This window comes from Diplotaxodon limnothrissa, linkage group LG12, assembly GCF_057381915.1.
Source record: "Diplotaxodon limnothrissa isolate DT_005_m linkage group LG12, D_limnothrissa_male_GT1.1, whole genome shotgun sequence".
Lineage (NCBI taxonomy): Eukaryota > Metazoa > Chordata > Actinopteri > Cichliformes > Cichlidae > Diplotaxodon > Diplotaxodon limnothrissa.
In genome coordinates, this window is record NC_140607.1 from 31,273,182 (window position 1) to 31,299,649 (window position 26,468).

General features: G+C 40.4%; 1 protein-coding gene across 2 annotated transcripts; it reads right to left on the reverse strand.

The window, feature by feature from the left end:
- Positions 1–1,225: 1,225 nt before the first annotated feature.
- scarb2a (scavenger receptor class B, member 2a) lies at positions 1,226–16,149 on the reverse strand. 2 transcript variants are annotated; one of them, XM_085367480.1, is made up of 13 exons: positions 15,620–16,149; positions 10,625–10,782; positions 10,303–10,450; positions 9,858–10,052; positions 9,238–9,329; positions 8,315–8,434; positions 7,783–7,961; positions 6,194–6,312; positions 5,188–5,261; positions 4,994–5,045; positions 4,751–4,903; positions 3,660–3,707; positions 1,226–3,324 (listed from the first exon to the last, which is right to left on the reverse strand). In XM_085367480.1, the coding sequence occupies exons 1-13, from the start codon at positions 15,740–15,742 to the stop codon at positions 3,193–3,195; spliced, it is 1,593 nt and encodes a 530-aa protein (XP_085223606.1). In that variant the 5' UTR covers positions 15,743–16,149; the 3' UTR covers positions 1,226–3,192. The 2 variants fall into 2 exon arrangements, with proteins under 2 accessions (XP_085223606.1, XP_085223607.1); XM_085367481.1 differs by lacking the exon at positions 3,660–3,707.
- Between the last annotated feature and the right edge of the window lie 10,319 nt (positions 16,150–26,468).

Genomic DNA, 26,468 nt, shown 5'->3' on the forward strand with positions numbered 1-26,468 from the left:
AAAAAAAAAAGTAGGTTTTGTAACATTATCGCGGAGAGTAAACACAGTGCCGGGGCAGATCTATAGGGGTTATCTTTGGTCAAGTTGGAATGAGCCAATGGGCTTAAAGGACCGGACTCAAAGGTCAGTATAGTACAGTGGAATGAGAGTGATGGGTCAAACACACAAACGCGATCCTCTGGATTAAGGTCTTTCAGGTTCAAGTCGATACATTTTTAAAAAGCTGAACAACGATGAACCGCGAGTTTGCACAGGGTGGAGGTCGCATGCGTGTGGACTTTTTTTTTTTTTCTTAAAGGCCTTGAGTGAATTGATTTCACTTCAGAATGAGACTTCAACACTGTTGGAAATATTTGCTTTTGTGAACTGATACCACTATCTGTCCATTGAGTCTATAGCGAGAAAGATGGTTAGTCTGACTCGGTGCCGAAACTGAAAATAAAGGGAAAAAGCTGGCATGCGAAGGATCCTGACATTTGCCGAATTATTTTAATTTTTTAAATTACTTTTGCAAGGTAAATCTTGGATACCACAAATTAAAGCTGGATACAGGTGTTTTATATACTAAATCAGCCCATCAGCATTGTAAGTGGTTACCTTGGACAACTTTTCTGGAGACTTAGAAGGCTACAGCTACTCAGAAAGCATGACCAAGAAAGATTACACAACTAAATAGCAACAAGCATGGATTATAACTAATGTGGCTTTTCTTCATTGGACAGCGCAGAAAGGACCAACTGAGGGCTTAAGTGCTCTTAGAGTAGATATTCAGTCTGTGTTATCTAAATAATGACCAAAATGGATCACCGTCTTAGAAATGCTGAATTGGTTTTGTTACTGCTGGAAAAGCAAGACAAGCTTTTTTCTGTTTCCTAGCTTCAAGCTAAGTTATGCTAACTGGCAGCAGGCCATAGTCTGAAAGGACAGAGTGGCATTTAAATGTTCACCAGAAAGCAAATGTGTGTCTTTTCCAAACTTGCATTAAAGGACTCTCGACCACAGTGTTATTAAACCCAAACTCCGACTCCGGCCCCCCTCCAGCGAACTGTCTGCTAATAAAACCCTCAAAGATACATGTGATATGGTCATATCACCTGCCAATAGATGAAAGAGAGGTTACAAAATATCTGTACTCATAACTGTAACTGCTCTAATTCCAATAAATGGCAGCAAACTGTGCTCAGGTGTCAGAGGGTCGGTTAAAAAAAAAAAAAAAAAAAGCCCCTGTGGTTCAACCCGAAATTTCATGTGAGCACATGTGGACCCCACATTCAGATACATGTTCATAGGTTATGGCATTTTTAGCAGCAATAACAAATACAAAAGTATATCAAAAAAAGAAGACACTCCTTGTGCTGAACACAAGTAACACAGAGGCATGGATGTCCGCTGTTCATTTACAACAACATCCATCAAAAACAATACTAGCCAGGACAAACTGTTGAAATGTTCTTAACATATGGACCACTTTGCATTGTCAGGACAAAACATGACAAAAAACACAAACAAAAAGACAAGAAGTGAAAATATACAGGGCACAATTTCCAGGCAAAGTGCAGGGAACTTTTCCACGCAGACAGTATTATGGCCTTAAATTCACTTCCCCACTGGCTTCCATCGCCTGTGGGCTGGAAGGCGTGCCTGACGTGAAACGTGAAATGTAAGACAGACAGTGATTCGAGCGCTGCGTGCCGAGTTTGCCTTCCGTGTCTATAACTCCTTGGCAAACTGAATGAACAGCGAGTGGTCATGGCACACGACAGTGTCTTTGACAGATCAGCTGTAAATACATTTACATAACAGGACCAAAGGGGAAAAAAATACAACCCTCCCCCTCCCAAAAAACCCCCCAAAACGGTAGGCTTGTGTGAGGACTGGTTTTAGCAATCCAAATTGTGCTTTCTCTAATATGTAACAGTGTAGACGTGCAGGAGCGCGAACACCAGAGCAAGATTAGTGTCTTTCAGCACACCGAGAAGGACTGCTTGCTGGATTTGGTCAGAGGTATTTCATCAGTTCCCCTTTACATATGTACAAGATTTTTCCAGCTTATTTGAACGATGCACGAAAATAAAGAACACGCTGAACCATTGTAAGGCAGAAAACTGGTTCAAGACTCCCTCGTAAGTTCTGTGGGTGTTCATTTTTTCTTCCTTTTTGTTTTGAAGTGTTCAGTGATGCTCAGTGCCATTTGTCCTATCGGTTTTACAGCTAACGAGTGAAGGTCTCAACCGAGGACTCGGATATAGCTGACGTCTGAATAATTCCATTTTTAAACCAGTGTTTTTTCTTCTGGGAAAGACAAATAAAAATGAGTCAAGGAGGAAGCAATTACAAAAAAACCATTTCCGGTGTTTCACTTTATCACGCTTATGTTAGGGGGAAAAAAAATATTTGCACGTTGTCCATGAAAACAGGACACTGAAGTGTAAGATAAGGTCCACACACACGTTCACTGACTGATACTAGAAGTCCTGTGTGTGTTCGTGTGTCTCTGTACTATTCCATTATCTTAGGAAAAAAGGCAAATGGTTTGGCTCAGTCTGTTCCACGTATAAAAGAAAATACCAGGCTAGGAAAACCGTCAAGTCTTCTGAGCTCAGACTTTACTCTGCAGGGATTTTCTAATCTGTTGGCTTAAAGTTTTCTCCTCGGACAACACTGACTGACAGGATAGAGAAGGAATGCGACAGTAGCAACACCCCCACTGTTGTTCGCGTGTATGCAAAATGCTCTGCGTGTCTTGTTAACCGTTAAATTTTTGCTCAGAAGGTCATGCATCAGAGTGCTAGAGTGACACCTATGTATGCTACCATGTTCCCTCAGAAGAATTACAGGAAATAAAGAAAGCCGCGTCCTGGCTGAGCCCACCCGGCCAGTCCCTTTATCTTTTAGGGCCAACCAGGACAGAAATGAGGATTAGAGTGCAGGGTTGTTGGTTGTGCTGCAGCAGGCATAGAGGGCCATGCTCAGCAGGTAGAGTGGAGGAGGACAGACAGTCTTAAGAAGGCTCAGTGAGAGGAGCAATGTCTTTGTTGACTAAACAATTACTGGGGTTTGTGTCCAACTGCTTTCCCCAACCCCCAAAGTGAAGTGAAAATGAGCCCACTGTTTATGCAACCCCCCGCCCGCCCGTTATAACGTGAAACCCTCGTTCTGCTTCCTCAGCCCCCTTCCTGAGGGGATCCTCGATCAACACTTCTGTGCCTCCACTGGAGACATGGCAATGTAGGAACCGTTCTTCATTGGCTGGCTGGCCGGCGTCTCTGACGATTCGTCTGTTTTGTCGCTGACCGGAGTGTAGGCCGTGTCATCTTTCGCCGTCTGCGCGTGGAGAATCGAGGATAGACGTCGTCAGTACAAACAACAGAAGTGGCAAAAAGTCTGCTCATTAACATTAAAGATATGAATAAATGCTCTGAAATGTTTACACTACAATGCAAATGTGCACCAGTAGTACAAAAACAAAGCCACCACAGAAACATTAACTTAAATTAGGGATAATAATAATAATAATAATAATAATAATAATAATAATAATGACAACTACTGTGAGGTGAGAAAATGTCCCATAATGATAATTAAAATGATAACAATGAGAGATGGTGGATAACAAATTAAAAAGGAGAACAGAAAACAAGGCAAAACTGAAGACTTACAGCAAAAGAATGAAAAGCTTCAGCAAAATCAATACGTTTTACTTCATTCTAAAACAGAAAAGGAAAAAAGGGGGGTTACAGAAAATTAAAATTAGAACATGGTTAATACAACATTTCTTCACATTGCAATTAAGCATCAACATCCTCTTTGTGCCGACATATAAACTTGGATGCACATGCGCATGTTCAGGAACAGCTCTTGGAAATATTTGCTTTTGTAGATGAGACAGTGCTCGGCTTAGCACAGGGGTGCACAGCTGGCCTGGCTCCATCTCCAAATCTCTCAGATCATTTATATTGTGTAATCAAAAGCCAGAGAAGTAGGTGCCTGCAGGTAAATTTCTGCTTCTATTTTTTTCTGCTAAGCTAGGCAAGCTGTCCTCATGATTAAGTTTCATATGTGGCCACGCAGAGACGCACACAGTGGTATCAATCTCATTTAAGAGATTAGCAACAGAAGCAAATAGTTCTTCAAGCTATTCCTGTAACATGTAGCAGGCCTCCTTCTGCACACAGAATAGCAAACTGTAATAATCTGAGAGCTGGGGCTTCAAACTAGCAGTCCTGCACTGTTAGAGATAACAGGGGGAACATGTGTTGTACATCATCTCTAGGCTACTATCGTTCAATGAACTGCAGCTACTACGCTACATTCATGTCTGGTCTGACTGAAAGGAAATGTTGGACAACTTTTGCTTCCTGAATTCAAACATGCATCAGCTGTTAGGGAACGTTCAACAAGGGAAAAAAAAAAAAAATCCCAACCCGCATCACGTGATCCATTCGTATTGTGGAAAACTGCTCATGCTGACTTTGCTGCACAGATATCATGCAATGTGTTAGTTAACATGCACGCAGCTGTGGGTTAAACTTGCAGCTCCTCAGGGTCAATGGTAGAGGAAGTTGTTGTCCATGCAAGAACCAAATGATCAAAACCTTTAAGACTAGTGTTTACTGCAACTTATGACTAACGTCTAACTACCAGACTTAGTTATACTGTGAGATAATGTCAGTGGGCAGCAAACACACCTCAAAACAGAGTAACTATCATTACTGCAGATTAGTTCACAGCAGAATGTGGCAGTCCCTACCTTCTTCTGGCGGTTTCGGCAGAACAAGACGAGAAACACGAGCAGCAGGATGATGCCCAAGCCCACGATGAGGACGGGGAAGTTGGACACAAGAGTCACGATGAGGAGCAGTGACCTCATCTGGGCTGCTGACTCATCGTCAATAGTCGCTGTCTAGAGTTGTGAAAGATGACAGTACTGACTAAGCAGTTCACTCACGGTTAGTCAAGCACGTTAAGCTGTGCTAAAAGATTAGATCCTCACCTCATTGACGAACATGATGGGGAAAATGGTCTCGGTGATGTTCTTCGTTTTGCTGCGGGGCAGAAAGACAAGCACGGCGAGGTCAGGGGGAGACATCTGGCTCAACATGTGGCTTCAACATGTGGCTGAAATGGTGTCACAGTGCATGTGGCAACAGTAAACAGTGGATCAGAGTTCAACAAAGCCTGACTTACGGAAAGCCTTGGACTCTCTTCAGAATGATGTTGAGCTGAGCTCTCTTACAGGCACGAATGGGAACTCCTGCCGTCTACGAAGAGGAGAGCAAAGACAAAAATTGGGGAAGAAGTTTAATTTTCTTTTTCTTTTAAGAAAAACTGCAGCAACAAGCATGAAAACCCCCGAAAAACTAAACAACAGAATTTAGAGGCCAAGTTAGACAGTATCAGAGAAATATGTGTTTATAATTCCCAAACTATGAGATACTTTAGCTATTGTTTGAAAACTTTCTTTTCCTTGTTTGGATTACTGTACGCATGATATCACATAGATATTCTTCTCCCCCCATCGTCAGAAGAATGCGATCGCTGTCGTCTTTCCATCTTTGTGTATTATTTGAATCTTTATTTAACCAGGAAGTGAAACTCTTAGCCACCAAGTCACAATGCTACCGCAAGTATGTGCTCTGAGCATTTCTCAGCAGAAACAAGGAGGGTGGTGGGACCATTCTGATGCAAAAGTAGATCACAAAAAAAAAAAAAAAAAAAAAGCTAAATCTGTTATTTTAACATCACGTGCAATTTGAAAAGTGACTTGTGCAAACACTCAAGTAAAAGACTTAATTTAACTCACTCAATGTTAAAGTGATGCCCTGTTTATGTGGTAGGGATGATCAGTACAATAGCAATAACAATTCAGACTATAATAATAATAACAATAATAATAATAATAATAATAATAATAATAATATAGCTGAACATTATTATTTATTTTTTTTTTTCATAGGAGTGAAAAACAAAAAAATAATGTTGCATGCGTGTTGAGCACTGATCAGTAAAAATACTTACAATGAGCCGGACACAAAATAAAATGAAGTCCGAACAAAAACAAATAGAGGGATTAACCCCCCCCTCAAAAAAAAAAAAAAAAAATTTATAAAGCAACCACTCTAATTTGGAAGGACAGATCGAAGTCCATTACACACCCATTAGTCATGATAACAGCACTGAGTGTTCAACATACCGGCTGCAGATCAAGATACGTCTCGTGCTCCTCCTTGTTGGGGTTAAGGCCATCAATGGCGTTGATGTAAGCGGGGTCAGCCTGATAAAAGTGTGGGAAGGACACCACGATGGGAGCGCCTTGAGGGAAACAAATCAGAGTCATATTTCTATCTAAAGATTAAAACAGCAAGGGTCAAGGAAAAAACGATAAAAGTAGTAACTTAAGATAACAGCCAGTGCTTTGTGTGACGGAAACATGCACTCGTGACTAAACGATATAATAGAAATGATAGCTAATGAATGTGTGTTTTAGGTTTTATTGAGCGTTGGTAATGATTAGCTGAGAACGCTGCTTTTCTTTAAAAACAAGAAAACTAATGTGATCAGTCGTTTAGCAAAGAAGACGTTACTCCTTAAAATGACGCATTAGCAAAACAGAAACACGAAGATGCTCTGTCATAGGAGTAAAGTATAAATAGTAGTTTTCATTTAGTCAATCAAAACGAAACTTTGATTTTTTTTTTCCCCTTTTTTCTTTAAAACATATTTAGATTTTAGAAAGTGTTGAGCACTAAATATTTCTCCACATCAGATCAAAAAAAACATTTAGATGTGGTTTGAAATGCAACATCCTCATCTTTTCGTCTTAGTCTGGACCCTCTGGCAGACAAAGTGTCGGTACAAGAAATGCTGGAAGAAAAGTCACGTTGGAAAGCCGAGTCTCCAATTATGGAGATGGGTCGGTGACGTCTGCATGCACAAATCTTGAACACTTGCAGCATGGACAGTCTGTGCTAAAGATTTGATTTGAGAATTTAATCTCATTTGATTGTAGCCTAAACAAATTTCCTTTAATTATATTAATTCAACCTTTGAAAGCTGCTGTTTCTAAAAAAAAAAAAGAAAAAAAAAAAAGTGGGTGCAGGTTGTAACTGTCACATCACTGCTACAGTGAATAATGTTTTTTTTCTTGTGGTTACAGCACTCAGTTTCAGGATGACACCACTTTGCATATCACAGCAGGCCTTGATGTTGATTTGCTGAAATGTCACACCACAACAGAGTTTCCTTTACATTTGAATTGCAGGAAGTGATGCCAACAGCCAATTGTGTTCGATTACGGCTGAGTTTAATCAGCAGCAGCCTAATATAAAACCATAAAACATTTCCTATTTAAGACTCTTACAGTGTGGATTTTTTCACTCAAATGTAATAAAACTATAAAAGTAATTAATCAAATGAACAAACAGGAAAGTTTAGAGGTTACGGTATAGCATCTTTCCTTAAAGCCCAGTTAAGATCATGTTATCAGAACAACTGTACTTCCCTTAATAACCACCATAAAATAGTTCAATATTTTAACTGTGCCGACCGCAATCTCAGTCGGCACAGTTAATTATTGAACCACTGAGTAAAATCTGGCCTGCTCAAACAGTGGGAATGTCAGATAGCAGCCAGGGCACAGGGTTGCTGAGTGGAAGGACCTTTTTTTTGAGGGGTGGGGGAAATGAGGAGAAAAACAAAAATGTGTCATGGGGCCAGTGTGTGGGGGAATTGGGTAATTGGGGCAAGGGAGAGGCTGACGGTGGGATGGCTCGGTGCTCCTACCTTCTCGACAAACGCTGACTTTAAGCACTCCGGTGCCGAGACAGTCACCAGCTGGCACACAGAAGCCCGCGTTGGCGGGGTTGTTTTTGGGGCTCATGAGGACGTCATTAGGGGGTGCAAAGCGGTACGCTTGAATCCCTTTCACCTCCACGTCTTCCACATAGGCTAAATGAATAGACCTGAGGAGAGAAAGAAAGCACTCATCACTTAAGGACTTCAGGATGGGTTTAATAAAGACCTCAAGTGCCATTCAAGAAGGAAATAGTTCTCTTTATATTTATAAATCTTCTAAACAGAATAAAGAATGACAACGCTCATTTCCTGTTCAATCTTGGCATGTCTGGGCCTAACTCTTTCCAACTGAGTTTCTACTGGATGCCTTCTCAGAAGTTGCCCTTATCAGTGTGTTTGTAAGCACACACTGTGCGACTCAGTTGGCATTTCCTTTCATTAACCTCGGTTGAAGTTCTTGTCCTCACCCCACCGGGTGCTTTGCCTGTAAACAAATTTAAAGCCACATAAGGATGCACACCTGCAGAGATCAGCAGCGAAGATGTAGAGCAACTCGTTCCTGTTTATCAGCGGGTGGAAAACTGCGCCATCGGTGCCGTTGATCATGTTGCTCTGATTGGATGACCACCACGACATTTCCCTGTTGATCAAGAAGAACCAGATATTAATTTGTACAAAAAAAACAAACAAACAAGTATTAGTACTGCTCTAGTTTGCAATTCCACAAAAAAGCAAATATTAAAAGAAATTATACTCATTTAACCCCCCACCCCACCCCCCAATTCTCCCTCAGAATTATTTTGCAACTCGTTCTCAGCCTTCACCTTCTACAACAATACAATCTTCCTGAAAGCTGAAATAAACACGGGAAACCCATAAATATTTCACATCTCTCACAGCTGAGAGACATTATGTTTTTGGCATTTGGCCTTACTCACATTTCCGGTATTATACGACAAGTGAATAGAAAGCAGGGAATTATCAAGGTCTCTCAAGCTGAAAAATCAAACTGCTGACTGCGATTACACCCATACCGCCACTGTGCTACAGAGTCACTACAACAGCAGCCATTTTGTACGAACAAGGAATTTCAGTATAGTTTGACCGTTTTTGTGTCAGAAACCGAGTATTTCTGTATTGCTTCATCAAAGTGAGTACTTTTTTCAGCACACACAGTACTCTAAACACACATTCAAAGTGCAAGGTTGATGTACATATCCAAATATCCATTTTGCAACCCCTCTCCCCCTAAAGCCAGGGAGCAAAGACTTTCCCCTCTGGACTTTCGGATGAACATTGCATAACGTAGTAAATGCTATTAAGGTGCGTGGAAGGAAGAGGAAGCCATTTGCCGGCTAGAAAGTGTTTCCTACCATTCAAGAAACAATGAAAATAAAAGAGTTTATATAAAGACAATTGAAAGTGGCCTGTATGAGTTTTTACCTCAGGCCGTTCCACGTGTCGATCTTCCCATAATCCAAGTAATTCTGCTCACCGGTGTGGAACACAAACTCTCCTTCATGGGTGCCGTTTTTCTGTTGAACAGACAATAAAACTGCTGTCAGCTGCTGTGATAGAAAACTGTGCGGGATGGTAAACAGATATTCTGCTGCTATAAGAACATCAGCAAAAAAATGTGATTCAGCTTTTGTATTTGTCAGCGCAACCACAAGTAACCAAGTGAAGATTAAACTTCAGTTTAAATCAATATTTTGAACAACAAACTGATCAGAAATCAGTTCAAACACAAAAAGGCCAAATACATAAATTTTCTGTTACCAAAAAAAACAAACAAACAAACAGACTAACAAATTAGTAATTGTCTTTAAGTCACTCTAAATGCTACACTCAGGATCACGTGGTTGTGGCGTCGCTAAGATGCGAACAATACTCTATAAACAGGAAATAAAAATGTCATCCATCAGCATGTGAGCATTCAGAATTTTCTTACATGACATTACCACAGACTTCCTCTTGTGTGACTAACCCCTAAGAACAAGAGAAACAAAAAAAATCTCTGGAAACAACAAAGTGAGTAAAACTTAAATGGCAGCTGAGCTTACCTTCCACATTAGCCCAAAATATTCATCTACTTCAGGCTTCATGGAGTGGACTTTTGTGAGAAGAGGGTCTTTAAAGCCCCACAGAACCTCGTGCACAGTGCGGGTCATGAACAGTTCAATACCCAGGCTGTTTATGTACATGGAAACAATAGTTCGCAAGAAGAAGGAGTAGGAGTTCAGCTCGTTCATTATTGCCTAAGGAAGACGGACAAAGAGAACAATGCTACCATCAGAAGGCTGGAGGCAAAAGGTGAGAGTGCTCCCATCACACACAGTGGAAAAGATCACTGAGTCATTAGTTGCATCTTCCTTGGCCTGCTGCCTTCTGTTTATCCGTTCAAAAAAATGAAAATGCTACAATGAAAATTTTGGGAACATGCGTTTGGATGTCATCCAAAATCTATATGACCTTTCTGCTTCTAGTCATAGAAATCCATTCGCTCACCACAAACGGGATGTTGACAGTCCTGACGATGTCAACCTGTGGGTCTCCGACGGACTTCTCAGGCACAAAGACAAAAGTCTTTGGGTTCAAGGCGTAAACCTTGGTGCCATTTTCCAGGAAGGTTACATTTTCCCGTGGCCTGTACTCCCTGGTGTGGACAGGACATTTGTCAGTTATTCCAAGTTTCTTTTGTTTTGATTTCACACATCAAAATAACTTCAGATGAGTTTCCTTAAACAGGGCTTTTGCAAACATGGCTAAAATATTTCACTTTTCCAACATTACATATTACAGACGCATTTAAATTTCTTCACAAACTAACCTGTAAGTATAAGGTCCGATCTGTTTAACAGATGCCTTCCCACCTGCCATGAACACCTCTGGATTGGTGACGTTGAAGAAGTAATACTCCATATAAACAGGTGGAGGTGGATTCTTCCATGACTCGAACACTTGGCTCTTCTCTGTTAAAGTAATTTCCTATCAACAAAAGAAAAGAAAAAAAACATTCAAAAAACAGGAATAATATCTCCCAAAGCATGAAGTGATGAGAATGTTGCTGCGCTGCATTTGATATTAGGAGTGCTTTCTTTTTCTAGTCTCAAAGAGGGCCATCTGAAAGAACACACGGCACCTTTCAGCAAGGAGCTGGTGACGGGCCAACACCTCAAAACCCAGAGGGAAGCAGAGGAAAGTCCTTCACAGCTGAAAAACCATCAGCACAGCCAGCCAGTCTTAGCAAAAACTGAGCACAGTCTTCCAACTTCAGCAAGCCTAGGCAAGAATCTGACAGTGGGTTTTCAGTCCGCCCACGGTACTCGCATATTGGAATGAGAAAACATTGCACTTAGTGGCGTTAGCCATCATACTGGATGCAGGATGTCAGGTAAGATTTGTAGCCAAAATACAGAAAAACAAAATGACCACAAAAATGCTGAAAACAGCTTCAGACATTTCCCAGATTCTTTGGCTAAACTCCTATGGGAAAAAACCTAAACAAAAATGAAGGGCTCTAGTACATAAACCGTCTGTAAGATTAACCTGGACACCACATGGCTGAACATGAGGAACGGTAACAATTAACTTGAACTGCCAGCTGTAAAAAGAAAATTAAAGACCTTCAAGTATGTTGACCGTTCGTTGACCAGAAAAAACAAGAAAACACTTTTTTCCCCCCTCCCATTCCTGCCAGTTTTCTAAACTTAGTGTGGAGAAACGACCCTCTTCCGTCTGTGTCTTTCATTCCTCAAATGATTTGTCGGCTGAGCGGTGCTCTTTAGAGATCCTATACATAGTCCTCTATGGCTTCTCACGGGCACTTACTGTTGTGAAACTATAGCTTAAGGTGTGGCTGCACTTCCTGTTTGGGTTAACATCTTGTTTTACTTAAAGCTATTGTTTTCCGAGCTTTGTTACATCAGTTCCTCTTTTCCTGCTTAAGAAAACCACATATCAGATTATCACAGGGGTCAGCTAAAATATCTACTTTGATCAAGTTAGACAACTGATTAAAGAGGGGAACATAAGATTAAAGCAAACTACAACTGAGTGAAAAAGACAAATTTAGCTGATTTAGTGTTGATGAGATTTAGTATTTAGTATTTATTTATTTATTGTCAAGAACAATGAAATTGCGTTTGGGGCTTCCATACAACCCAAAAAAAAGAAGAAAATAATAAATACCCCTTAAAACCCAAGTGTACATATTTAACCCAGTGTGACTCCAATGCAATAAGACAATCCTTAGCAATAATGTTCGTAGAAATTCAGACAAAGACCTGAGAAACATGACAAAATACAACAATGCAACCCATTCAATATTATTGTACTGTGAGATATGATATCAGATATGATAGTTATCTATTTAAGAAAGAGGGGGGGGGGGGGGGGCAGGAGGGGGAAGAGAATAAAGATATGATGCACCAATGCAGACCAGTTCATTGCTATTAAGAAGTTGGATATGGTTATTGTCCGTGAGAGGGGGGCAGAGAGTTCAGGAGCCTCACAGCCTGTGGATACAGGCTGTTGGCCAGTCTGGATGTTCTGGCCTGTATAGACCTGTACCTTCTCCCTGAGGGCAGCAGATGGAAAAGGTGGCGCGCAGGGTGATGTTGGTCCCGCAGGATACTGTGCACCCTCCTCAGACAGCGAGTGGGGAAGATATTACTGATCTCTGGCAGACTTGTTCCAATAATTCTGCCAGCTTCTTTCACCACCCGCTTAAAGATTAAAGATTTTACCCTTTTTGTCTTCTGTTCATACCTGACTACAATCAGCAATTAGTTTCTTTGCCGATTAGTATTTATTCTGTGAAAAATAGTGCAATGTAAATTATTCAGAGACCGAAATTGTGAATAATTACTTTCAGCCTGACATCCCAGGCAGATGACTATCCAGTATGTGGAAGAACAGAACTTGAGGTACTTAAGAAGTGAGACTCTCTTGAGCTTTGAAGATCCTGTTTCTTAATTAAGAGCTCGAATAACACTGCATGAAGTGAGAAAGAGTGCTACCATCATAAGATGTGTCCACGCGCTAAACAACAAGCAAAAATGACCCAATTTGTTCCCTTTTAAAAGAAAGCGTCTCACTTTCGAAACAGGTTTGAGTCAACGTCGGGCTTTTTCTGTGTGACAGCCCGCATGGCTCCCTGTGTTTGCCAAACCTTGAACAAAGGTCTTTGGAAAGTCCTTCATGAAAGTTGTATTAACATAATTTATCTCCAGAAAAACCTTGAAATAAAAAAAATAAAAAAAAGATAGCCAAGGGACAAAGCAGGGAGGTTTTTCAGTGCACACAGACACACTGCGGTGGAATTTGCTAGTGGAAAAATTGAAATGAACTGGACCTTTGCCAAGCAACTTCAGGTACAACTAAGGTGTGGCGTCACAAGCTCCTGCTTTGATCAGCAAAAGAAGAAAAACAAACATTGTAGGCATTGTGAAAATAAAAGCTTTTGTAAATTTCTCTTTGTGCTTCCACAATGTTGAAGCTTTAACATTTAAACTGTGCCACATTTTGAGTTTTACCAACACGACCTTGGTCTTGGAGGCTTTTATGCTACAGTGAAAACACAGCTGAGGAGTGGCGTGAGTGGGTGTTCTCTTCTTTTCAGTTTCGTCATCTGAGCTCAACGACTTGGGCTAGGCCAAGCCCGGAACAACAGCAAGGAATTAGGAGAGGTTGCTCCTAAACAAAAATCATACCCCTGGGGGCAAGACGTCTGTCAAATTCCTCACATGGCTTTTATGACTCTTCCTCCACATCCGGCTTAACTCAAGAGTTTGTGCCTGGAGGTAACGCAGACTTGCCCCAAACACATCGGCTGCTTCTTATTACAAAGAGACGAATTTAAAGTCAGATTAGATAGATTTGTTTGGAGTTGGTTCAACGCGTACAAGACAGCCTAACTCAACGGGAAGACTGTGGTGAAAGAGGATTAGCTATGCTGTCATTTCATGTAATCGCCAGCCACATCAGAATTAGGTCCCCTGTTGATGAACTTTGACTAACTCTCTTAATTTGGGTCCCCTGGGATGGTGCCGTGACTGCAAATGAGAGAAAAAAAATGCGACCCCGACCTAAATTTAACCCCAGGAAGGGGAAACCATGTCAGTGAGGCAGCTGTTATTGAGCCACCAACTTGAAACAAATAGAATGTTAAACCTTTCTGCTGAGCTGATTTTAGCCTTTTCCTCCTTAACATGAAGATGCAATTTTTTTTGAAGCAGGAAAGAAAAGGCAGAAAGGTTTTAAAGTACTGATGAGGATTTGCAGATGGCATTCAACACAATTTGTGTCAGTAAGAGGAATGTGAGGCATTTTAAAGGGCAGAGAGCAGCAGGTTTATCTGAGAGAGGGTGTCAACTGGCAGCACCCCTGCTCCATCACCCCATCCATGTCCTAAACTACAATAAAAAGCAGACATTCATGGTTCAGGCTGACCCACCCCTAATGCCCCACCAGTCCGCAAGCATGCAGACACTTAACTGCAAAAGTGCAATGGTGAAAGCAGGTTTTTGAAGCAAAAGCTGTTTCTGTCTAAATTTGAATCCAAATACAGTAAAACACAAATGTTTAGCCTGAGTTATTTCTCAAGTGAACGTTATTTTGTAAAATCACTACACAAAACTGAAACCCACTAAAATTAAGCATTTATGTTGAGTAATTTTTACCCAGATAAAATTGCACAAGAAAAATTTTGCTCACAGCAAAGACACAAAATAAAGCAGTGCTGCAATTTAAGAAATGTACAGGATTGGACTGCGTGCAGCTGTATTTTAAGGACCTACTTCACCAAAGAGCCAATTATCTTTGGCAAGATGTGAGGATTTATCAATCAAATAGATGCAGATTTGCCTGATTTATACAAGTTGGATGCTTGATTTTCAGAAAGAATGACAAGTTCTACAATATGCAAAGAGAGATATAGATCCACCACTCTCAGTCTCTCCTGCCCGCTCACTCGACTCCCTTCCCCCCATATCCCTCCAGACCTGCAGACCACCCCCCAAAACTAGATTTCTACTACTACTACTACTACTACTACTACCACCACTGATGATCCCTCTCAGAAACCTAACACCTGAAAAAGACAGTGCATGGTGCCTGTATGAATAGAAATGTGCCATCGGGTCATTGACTGGTACTGGAAAGGTTATGAAATGATATACTGATGATAGATTATATATTTCTCTCATTTCACCCAAAAATCAGCCGCATCTAATATAAGCAAACTGATGCAAAAAAAAAACAAAAAACAAAAAAAAAACAAAAAAAAAAAACTGTTCAAGGTAGCCAACAAATAAGAGGAATCATTATGAAATGAGATAAGGTCATGACAAGCTCACCTCATCATATTCCCCCTCACTGTGAGAGTTACAGGGGATTTCTACCTACAGCGGTCTTTGTGGAAAACGTTAAAACAAACCGAAACACGTTAAATGGCCTGTCTTAATTGAAGCTTGTAAAAAACAAAACCCTCGAAATCACAGAGCATTATAAGGAGACTTAAACAAAGTATAAGCCTCGGATCCTGCGGATTCGTGAAGGTGGGCAGGCTCTGGGTTCATCCCGCATCGCTGGAGGGACAGAATGCAGCAAAAAACAGCCCATAATAACGTGAACAGTTGAATCTATACAATTTACTCGGTCGTGTGACCCTGCATGTGCCATCACAGGTGAGATGCTGTAGGTGCATGATTGGCTACTGCAGACGAAACGCTAACATTTGAACCCCTCGTGTGTGACATATGTGAAGAGTGGCAAATGAACCGAAAACGTAAAGAAATCTTCTTTTTTAAGAGATTCAACTCACCTTTTTTAAGCGGCTGTGGATCATGGTTTGGAAGACTTGAGCCACGACCAGGGCGATTCCCACTATCAGGAGATGAGCGCAGATGAAGCCGGTGGCGTAAATGGCACAGGATCTCCGAGTCATGCTGCCGGGCGTCTTTTGCTGTCCTCTTGGCACACAGGAAAAAAAAGAAACGAAAACTTTTGGACGGTATTCTCCAAAAATCTTCAACTAGAGACGGCGAAGGGGAGGTGTGGGACGGTGTAACCCCAGTCTCCTGAGCAGCAGCTAGGGTTTAAACTTCTCTCTTAACGGCTCCGGCGTGAGCTCCAGTCAGGCAGAGGCGAGGTGGAGGAGGAAATATGTATCAAAAATGTTGGCACTTCTTCATTAAAATACCAGATACTACTAAAATCTGGTACCTAGAAAGAGAGAAAACGGAGCTGCTCGGAGGCGGTGATGAAATGAAACGGCAGCTCTCGGTACACCGGGACACAGAAAAGGAGCTGACCTCCTCCTCCCCTTGCTCTACGTATTAATGTACCCGGTCAGGCGACAGGCGAACAGCGTCGTTTGGGTAGGCTGCAGGGGCGGTGGGCGTGTGCAAAGAGAAAGAAACGGCGGTGATGATGTTTTTCTTACAAGACCGAAGTCACATAAAAACACAGCAAAACACGTACACACCAAAAACAGTCTATTTTGTCTTTCTTTTTTATGTTTTTATATTTCTCTATATATCGATTTTTTTGTGCGTCTTTGCGCACACTTTGTTTGCTTTTGTTGTAGCCAGATGACCCCAGACAGCTTGTCTTTGAGTTAATGCTTAACAACTGTGATTATATTTTAAGTCACAGTGAAACACGAGCTGGCAGTAGTACACCCAGTGCTACCAGGGTTATGAATGATTTGGCAGCAGCGTGCACATCCACACGCCGCCGGTAGTGTGACACCCGGTGACTTTTTAACAAGCTTACTGGGACCGAGCTGCACCGCACATACTGGCGGTAACCGTTTTTGGGAAAAGTGACGTTGGGAAGGAAACACCTTCAGCTCGCTTCGTGGCACATCACATCAACTGTGCAGACAGCTAGGACCCGTTACTTTTTATACGGAAACCGCTAGCTCGCCTCATCTTACCTCCTTAAATACGAACCGCGTGGACATGAATAATGTCCCATTCAAGCAACCAACGATTGTTGACGCGAGCCCTTTGTCCGACCAGCACACGTTTTCATTGGTTATCGTCCTCCCGGACCACCGTCTCGAGACCACCCCCTCGAGGCGCTGATTGGTCAGACGCTGGTGAGTACGATGTTGAATTCATCGACTGATTTCTGGGCGGGGCTTCTATAAAGGGGGAACCGGACGATGTGACGCTCTCCGCCGGGAGGAAAGTGGATTCTCAGCGGCTTGTGAGGACACGGCTGAGCCCACGCATGATGCTGTGGAGAACAAGAAGAATGTGGAAGATTTATTGCTTGTATTGCACAGTTATCGTGAGGCAAAGTACGATTAAATACCGGCAAAAGTGTAATATTTTAGGTCTTTTATACAAGCAAAAAAAGATCGTGTTGAAAAATTTATGTTTTTACTTTATTAACTACACTAAAAGCACGTATGAATGACCTTTATAGAGCACGTACAGGAAAGTACAGCTGTTTTCAAAACAAAACAATGAATAATGTTTGGTTTAGTTACATGCGGATGTGCAAGAGCTGTAAAGCCTTGATTTCACACACACTGGGGCATCTAAATAGATCAGTGTATTTGTGTAGTTGGGAAATTATTTGAGTAGGAGCTTCCTGGATTCATATTGTTTTTTGTCTGAGGTTCTTCTTGTAAGTTATATATCTATATATAGAGACTTGAAAACGAACAATTAAAATGACTGGCATGCAAGCCATTGTCAGTTTTAACTTCCCGAGGAAACACATCAGTTTTGTTTGGTATTTTTTGTTTGTAGACATGTTTCATTAAACATAACAACACCAGGACTATACAAGTTTTTTTTTTTTAATGATTTAAAAATGTGTTCCCTGAAGTTCCTTGTTTGTAAGTTTATTTGTGTAGTTTAACTAATTAAAAGTAATAAAATGTTTGAAAAAATAGCTGTGTGGAAGTAAAAAATTAAAGAGTTATTTCTTCATACCTCCTTCTTGATGCATAATGGATTATTGCCCATTTTATAAATGTGCAGGCCCACTTCATGCTTGTTCTAACAGTTAAGATGTTAGAGCTCGATAACCACCCATCATGAGAAGCTGTCCTGGCATGCTCTCTTGCTATTTACCTAATGTAGTACTGTTTACACTCTGTGATCAGCCTCGTACATGTGAAGTTTATTGTCACACCCTTTTTCTCTGAACAGGAATGTAAGGGGACCATGACATTATACTTATGCTTACGTGTGTGCAGTTCCACAAACAGGGTAATTGAGCAACTTTTCATCAAAAGGCCCTGAAGGCCTATTTTCTCAGTAAGCTCCTTCCAGTAAAGGCACACTACATGTACTGGTATTTTACAGAATACATTTTTAGTTGGTTTTACACAAGGTCATGTTGTTTTTAAGTATGCAGGGCTTTGCACCAATTACTATTTTTAAACATTCAAAATATGATGACATTTGTGGGGACACTGATCACTTTCCAGGGCCATGAACTTTGCAGCTGCACTTGAATAATTTGGGTCAGCACTTTAAAACCCTTTTCTACTGCTGTACATGTATTCACATGACATCTGTTCATGTGAATGCTGATTCTGTATGTATGTATGAATTAGTCCTGGAAGTAGGGACAGAGATAAACAGGTAGCACTTGTTGCAAAACAATGCCAGGAGGGTTGACTAATCTCACTTTAAATATGTTAAACTTTCAGCCATGTGTTATGACCAGATGAAATTCGTGAAAATAAGATTCTTCTCAACGTTTTCCTGAAGTTTTCTGTAGTTTTTCTAATGTTTGTCTTTTGGTATTTTACAACGTTCTTCTCAAAATGGACCTTGTGCTAGCAGAGTCTGTATGAAATGTGATGATGTTTTTAATCAGAAAAGGTCAGAGATGACATTTCTTTAGTATGAAAACAGCATGAGGCTGAAACAGGACTGGCCAGTGTGAGCCACCATCACCCTTATTTACAGGCAACACCAGCTGTAAAGGAGATACCAGTGCAGACACCAGTTTACACATTAAAAAGAAAAACCTGGCTAAATCTGACTCTGCTTCCCAGCTCAATCACCCATTCACAAATTTATCCCAGTGGTTGCAGCTCTTCTCTGCAATAAATGTGAAATCTGAATGACCCCTGTGAAAGAGATCCAATCTCTTGAGTAATCTGTTTGTTATTGATTAGATGTTATTTGATGTTTGGTCGGTGGCCAACAGGTTAGGATTCACCCTGCTATAAAAGGCTGTCTATGCAGTAATGGACAGCCTGTAAGGTGAGCAAGGTCATGCAGCGGCCTTTTTCATAATCCATTCATAAATAAAACAGGACAAAAGAGCACAGGTTTTTCTTAGGAAGAGATATACATTGTTTGATGTTTGTTAGTGGAAGGAACTTACTGGACCGGACTCTCACCATTAATGAAATTGAGTGTTACCTCATTGTGCTGAGCCTCATGGCAATCCCAGAGGATGGGGGCTACAGGAGGGGGCAGCATCTGTTCAAACAAGCGGAGTAAAAAATGCTACAGAAAATCATCAGGGGGGAAGGATAACAAGTAATGCTGCAACATTGTTTCTGCCAAAAGAAAGGCTGGGAGGGTGAAGCGGGGTAAAACAGTTCAACCTTTGTAATGGTCTCTTTTTATGTTCGGTCAGCAGAGCGACACTGATGTCTTTTTTTTTTCTTGCTGGACTTGTTGGAGGCAGAAGACATCAAACTTTGAAAGCTGACAAAAAACTGTTTTATGCAAATAATGGGGCTTATGGTGAGATAAAGGAAACTATTTATACATGCCCCAACAAGAAGCCTCTTATCTGTAGGGTAAATAATTTCAGACAAGTTCTTCAAACTAGTGTCTGTTGCCCACATAGATCATTCACTGTATTCTGACACATTTTTGAGCCCCCCCCCCCCCCCCCCCCCCAAATCCACAGGGCTACACCAATAGCTTTCGGTTTGTGCTTTGAAGACATGGCTAAAGTTCAAATGTGGTTGAACAGCAAGCCCTATTATTTTTAAACAAATGGCCATTCATGACTTTGGAAAAGAAAGTCTTCTATGAACGTATCTGTCATTCTGCAGAGGCAGCTTGGTCCGTGATTACATGGTGAAACGGGACTTCACTTCACATTGTTTCCTGGGAACAACTTCAGGTCACCAACCTCACACGCCCAACAATTATAATGAGTCAGTCAGTTTAGAGTCAGTCACTCTTTGGCCCCTGTTTAGTCTCATATTGTGAACAGAAAGTTGTTATTAAGTGTGGTTCTATTGCAAGTATGGGCACCGCTGAAGAGTAAATCCTGTCTCATATTTGTTCACAGGCCAATTGTAAACACATCTTAGCCGATAAAGAAGGTGTCAGATAACACAGGCGGTATGCAAACAATGATTCACGTCTTTAGACTGAATTTTATTTTCAGTGTATTCATCAGCAGCACTGTACGAATAATACAGCCAACACCCTCACAACTTCACAAAAGTAGCTGCAGGTTATATCTTCACGTGTAAACAGGGACAAAGAGGTGTGTCTGAACTAAGACCGTTGTAAATGGAAAACTAAGACTGTCCTAAATGCCAACATCAGCATGCTAACATCCTCATAACTTTAGCTAACATGCTGACGTTTACTGTGTTCCTGTTAGTTCAGTATGGTAGCCTTGTATGGTTTTATGTGCTAATTATTGCGTCTTGCAACCCTGAACTTGATAAGCAGCTAAGACAATGGGCGGATGGATGAATTGAGCTGATGTAAATGCTTTTGGTTATGTTGCAGATATTACACATTGGGAAAAAAAATGGAAATGTGACTTGATGATTGAGCTTGATGTGAAATCAGAGGACCAGTAGTTGTCAGTATATTGTACCGAATAAAACTAGGAAAACTGGGGGAGATTACCAAAGCTATTTATGCTATGGGTGCCACGAATGTAAACTTAATTAAATTGCTGGGATATTTCAGTCTACCATACACTGAAGTCTCTAAACTAGTCATGCTAGCATGAGTAAAATGACAGTTTAACTGTTCAAGTAATCTAAATGTTTTAGAATACTTGAAGGTCTAAAGACTTTAGGTTTAATTTGCTTCATATGCAACATTTGAGAAAGTGTGATTTTGAGTTTGGAAAGAATTTTAAAGGAATCTTATTTGCTTTCCTTGTTTTTATTCATCTTCAGTTTTCCTCTCAGAAGATGGAGTAATATCCCCCAGACTCTCATTTGGAATGGAGTAAAATGTCAAATCTAAAATGATAAACTCCGTTATAATAACTGTAAACAAAGCTGTGGCAGTTTGTTTAAAAACACAACATTGTTACGCTGTGAGAACCATCAGGGACTTCTTAAACACTACAGCAGCATGGTCTACATCACCCTTTAAACATAATCTTAAAAAAAAAAAGATAACTTGAGCTTTTAGATGGTTAGATGGTTAACCGTTTAGTTAACCCAGGCAATGTTAAAGCTGCTTGGTAATAAAACAAAATGAAGGCAGCTTTTCTTAATTATTAAAAAAAATAGAAGCACGGTATAGTTTTACTTGACAGAAACGATGTACTTTCTGTAGATTCAAAAAGTAAAAACCAACCACACCATCCACCAGGCACATCTTATCATCTGTATTCTGCACCTCCCTCCTTAAAACTACACAACAGAAACACCATTAACTCCTTCTGTAAATACTGCTTGACATAAGCTGACATAGGGCCGCACCATAGTGGAGCCTGGTACCAAACATTAAGTCACGATACTAGCGAGGCAGAGACAGCCTTTGTAAGGCTCGAGCCGTGATATACAGGCATAGTTGTGGGCATGGGGTCTTGTGAGGAGTGCTGGGAAAATTTCACTGGAGGTAATTTAATGCAAACAGAGCCATAAAGTACTATGGGAAGAGGACTGAACACTAAATTTATTTCATCCATTCCTCGTTCTCTTTGTACGGACTCACAGTGACTGAAAGTGCGCTGTATCAGGAAAAATAAATGTTAGGTAATCGGAGAAGAAATCCAATAACTGCTGAAGAAGCAACACAGAGATCAAAGACAATGTCCTGTACAGCAGTGAAAGCACACAATTTTGAAGTATTTTAGGTGCTTTCTGCAACTTAATACTCTGACTCGACTATTTTTCAGATAGAAATACTGTTCAACATGGACCTAGTAGTTCCTAAATGTGTGTACTGGTGAGTATACAGCTTTAGCAATTCCACCAAAGACTCAGTTTCATTTAAACTTCTCATGAGATTTCATGTTCACAGCAGGAAAGGTCAGGCAACACAATTCCAATCAAACATCAATAGTCTATTGATTAAGTGAGTAGTTTTTGAGTCTCTGAAGAGCGCCACACTTCTAGGTTAAAAACCACAGGACTAGCTCCACCTTAAAAAGTGACAAATTAATGCAGTTTTACATTTTTTTTAAAGTAATTAAAAAAAAATGTAATGAAAGTACTTTTACTTTACTAGGTAGTGCAACCTAAGAGACAATCTTCCTTTCTCACTGTATGAATGCGTGTTCTCATCTGAGTTTAAGTGATGGACTGACCACAGTATTTCTTTGTCTGCCTAGGTGTGGCTAATTTCCCACCATTCAGCTTAATGTGTTTTGTTAACTGGAGCCAGTGACTCTTTGTTCCAGAGCGTTAATTTAAGAATTCAAGGTGGCGCTTCTCTCACATTACATCACAATGGCTGAGAAATAATCAGTGAGTTTTCACCTGGTTTAAACATATACTGAGTTGACCCGGCTTAGTCTCTGGGCTTTAGAGGAAAGTCATGCAACAATGTATGCATTGTGCTTTAGGCATAGTCTGACAAATCCAGCCCACAATCTGTTTCACTCAGTAAAAGTTGCGGGACTGCAGGATGGCTTGGAAAGGCAGCGGAAAATGATAGTTGTTTTGTAGGGGTGATAAGAAATGATTTAATACCAGGCAAAATGAACAACTTGATTAATATAAGGACATTTATTATTTCAGCTTGTTGATCAGCAATTTGCTAATGCCTCTCTGCGATTTGGGACTGTGATGAATAATTGTCCTATTACAATTTATTGACTGAATTTATGAATTTATTAGCAACTTATGGAAAGTGAATTCCAGTGTTTATCCATGCTGAAACTAACTGTCATTTCCACCCTGAATTATGTATTCTCTTAGATACAGCCTAACTGGAAACAGGTGTCATTAAAAACAATATAAAAATGAATACAAAAATATTTATATAGAAAAATAGCATGGTCAGTGTTTTTTTTCCCATTAAAAAGCAGTAACCACTGCTTTAAAAGCATTACTTTAGATGTGGAGGTGGTTATATGACAAAGTGTGAGTAAAGTTCAGAGAAATTCACTCCCTCAAAGGCTGACAGGACCTTGACCACAGGACCCTGAAGATGAGCGATGACCTATCGTGCAACAGATGTATTGTACTCCTTACAAAGAGCATGTTGGGAGGTTTGCACATCCTCTTTGGTGTATTGTTTTGTACGGTTGCTCAACATCCTAAAGGCTGTAAAACATTGTTAAAATTGGCAGCAAAGACTTTATAACTGGAAAGCCAGCATGCTGGCAACCCCTCTGATTTCACTGTAAACAACAACATTTCCTATTTATTGTAATAGTTTCCCTCAATTGTACTTTTCCGATTCCCGTTGATGAAAGATAGAAACTCTCTGGAGGAAAGTTAATGTTGACCTGTTGTTTTTTAAATTTTATTTTATTGTGCATTTGTGCAATAAACAAAATAAATATAAATGCATGCAATCGAACAAATAATAAAATCAGTTCTTTTTACTTTTGACATATCTGGCCAAGATAACCCCCCTCCTCCCAAAAAATAAAGAAAATTAAGCAATTCATCTGAATTATTACTTCACCATTGTATTGGATTTGTTTATAGATAAATTTATGAAAGTAGGATTTGTTTCAGTAATGTAATAACAAATGACTCTTTCACAGATCACAGCACACACAGTATCTTAAAGATTGAATGTGTAAATACTGTAGACACACTGGTCCACATCCCAGTGTTTGCTCCAAGACGTTTTTTTTTTTCCAAATGGGGCTGAACTTTCTAAAGTCAGGCCATCTCCGTCCAACCATTTAGAGAGCTCTTTGCAGACAATGTCCACTCACGCCAGTGCAATTGGTCATTGTCAAACAACTTGATAAGTTCGAGTGCATGGGAAGGAAATTCTTCTGGAGAATAAAGGTGCAGCATGTAAAACTTAGAGTGCATATGGTTTCAAGAATTTCCTCACTGCCGGCAAAAGATTAAACAAGAAAATATGTTCCCAGTTAAGAAAGAAAGAAAGAAAGAAAGAAAGAAATCAGTATTCAGTGACTTTGCAGCCCCTAAAAGCAGCACTAGAAACTAAATAAGACATACAACTTTCAAAGAAGTAAAAGGCGGCCTAAAAAGGCAGAGATGACTGAATTTTCCTGCCCTTGAGACAGACAGGTAGTGCTTCAAGTCTGAGATAGGAACATGGAAAATATTCTGATGCCAACTACAGTTAGCTTGGTTGCACTTACAGACAAAAGTAAAAAACACATTTTAGGTAAATGCCAACAGCAGGTCAAAGCTGTCAGTGTCACAGTGATGCCACACACAAACTGGAAAGTTCAAAAGTCAACAACTATGCTAAAAATTAGTAAGGGTGACAATTTTGTTGTATGCAACACAAGGGCGTAGATTTGGCATGGACGGAAGGGACATGTCCCCACCAATAATTTAATCTCTTCGAGTAAAGAAAAAGAAAACAGATAGAAATTTTAAAAAAAAAAAAGGCGATCTGTCAACGTCTCATTCACCCAGCGGTGCAGAAAGAGTTAAATTACGTTCTCTACTGGAGTCCTATATCATGTGACAAATATGGCCAATGTGATTGGCTGTGCCTTTCAGGGAGCTCTGTTTAGTTTTAGCAGCGGCAATCCTGCGCTGCGAGCAGGGGAGGAGGATGGCAGCAAAAAGAACCTGGATATAAGAAAGTATTTTTCAAAGAAACCTGTAAGTCACTTAAAGTCAAGTTCACTCATAAAACCTGTCCATCATAATAACGTTACAGGCAATGCAAGGCAATACATGCCAACCCTCCCGTTTTTCAGTGCCCCTCTTATTACTCTTTCTGGGTTGCAAAATAAACTTTAAAAAATTTTCAGGCGAGAATGTAGCTGTGCAAACTTCAAATATCTGAACCGGGGAGAACAGCAAACTTCCGGCACATCGTTTTAGGCTTTGGCCCACATCAGTCTAAAATTGTATGTAACCATGAATAACGTGTTACCATGTGCACCAGGAGAGACTGGACAGTATAGATGTAAAACAAATATGCCAGCAGTTTATCTCAGTTAATGAGAGGAGAAGGCATGTGTTTGGCTCCTTCACATAGTGGACATTGAGTTGTTGTATGGGACACCAGTAGTCCATGTCTGTTGCTGTAACAGTAGTTCATGTTTAGAGTAAAACACCCCAGCTCACTGACTTGATAGGGGCAATAGTGTGCCTAAAATGTTGCATAATTTTGCTAAGAGATCTTTTACTTTGTGGTAATCTTAGATGAGTAGTTTTATGGACAAAAACCACCAGGTCATTCAGTGTTCCCTTAGTGCTAATGTATCAGAGATGTTGGTGTAATATAACTGAAGTAATGTTGTTAAGTCCTTAAAGTCATATTCTTTTATTGTCATGACTGTATTTTAAGCTATTTTTATTTTTGTATGATATCTGATTTATATGAAATATGGTTGAAGTAAACTAAAGTATAAAATACTTAGTCATTTGTTTAATAGTAACTTAACATTATATAATTCACATATAAAACTATGAATTGTAATTTTAAATGGTTTAAAAGCACGTAGAATAGCATATGTAGGCAAGTATATTTCTCCTTTTTTTTTATTATCAAAAAGCAAAGACGAAAAGGAAAAAAAAAAGAAACAGGGCAGGGTTCGGTGGTTGAATCGTCCGTCCCCACCAATGCCAAAACCAAATCTACGCCCTTGATGCAACAGAAAACTCAGGTCATAAGATAAGATAAGATAAGATAAGATAACTCTTTATTGTCATTGCACAGTCATACATAGTACAGTAGTACAATGAAATTGGAAAAACTGTCCTACGTCGGCACTACATATAACACAACACGACACGATATGACACATCACAACGTAACAAACAACACAACACAGTATATTAACTTAGTATAAAAAAGAAGAATAAGTGTATGTGTATTGCACACTGTTATTATTGCACATTAATTATTATTGCACCTTGTTATAAATATAAATATTATTGTTATCGTTTTAAACATTGTTACCTCCCCCTAAAAAGTCCAGGGAGGTATCCAGTCAGGTCAGCTATTTACACTGATCAGGGCTATTGCCCTGTTGTAAAAGCTGTCCTTGAGTCTATTTGTTCGGGACCTCAGCAGCCTGAACCTCCTGCCAGACGGCAGCAGCTTAAACACCCGGTGTCCTGGGTGTGTGCAGTCCCGTAGGATGCTGCGTGCCCTCTTGAGACAGCGAGTGCTGTACAGGTCCTTCAGGGAGGGAAGAGGATGTCCAATGATTTTTTGGGCCATGTTGATGACCCTCTGGAGTGCCTTTCTGTGTGCTGTGGTGCAGCTGGAGAACCACACACCGATGCAATATGTCAGCACACTTTCAATGGAGCAGCGGTAGAAGACGGTCAGCAGCTCCTTCTTCAGGTCCAT

What these genes read in the sequence shown, in the direction of transcription:
- scarb2a (XM_085367480.1), bottom strand. Translation starts at nt 15,742, where the DNA reads ATGACTCGGAGATCCTGTGCCATTTACGCCACCGGCTTCATCTGCGCT. An exon ending in TCCACAGCCGCTTAAAAAAG is followed by an intron (nt 10,783 to 15,619) that starts GTGAGTTGAATC and finishes TTTTGTTGATAG; the next exon opens with GAAATTACTTTAACAGAGAA. An exon ending in CGTATCTTGATCTGCAGCCG is followed by an intron (nt 5,262 to 6,193) that starts GTATGTTGAACA and finishes TCCTCTTCGTAG; the next exon opens with ACGGCAGGAGTTCCCATTCG.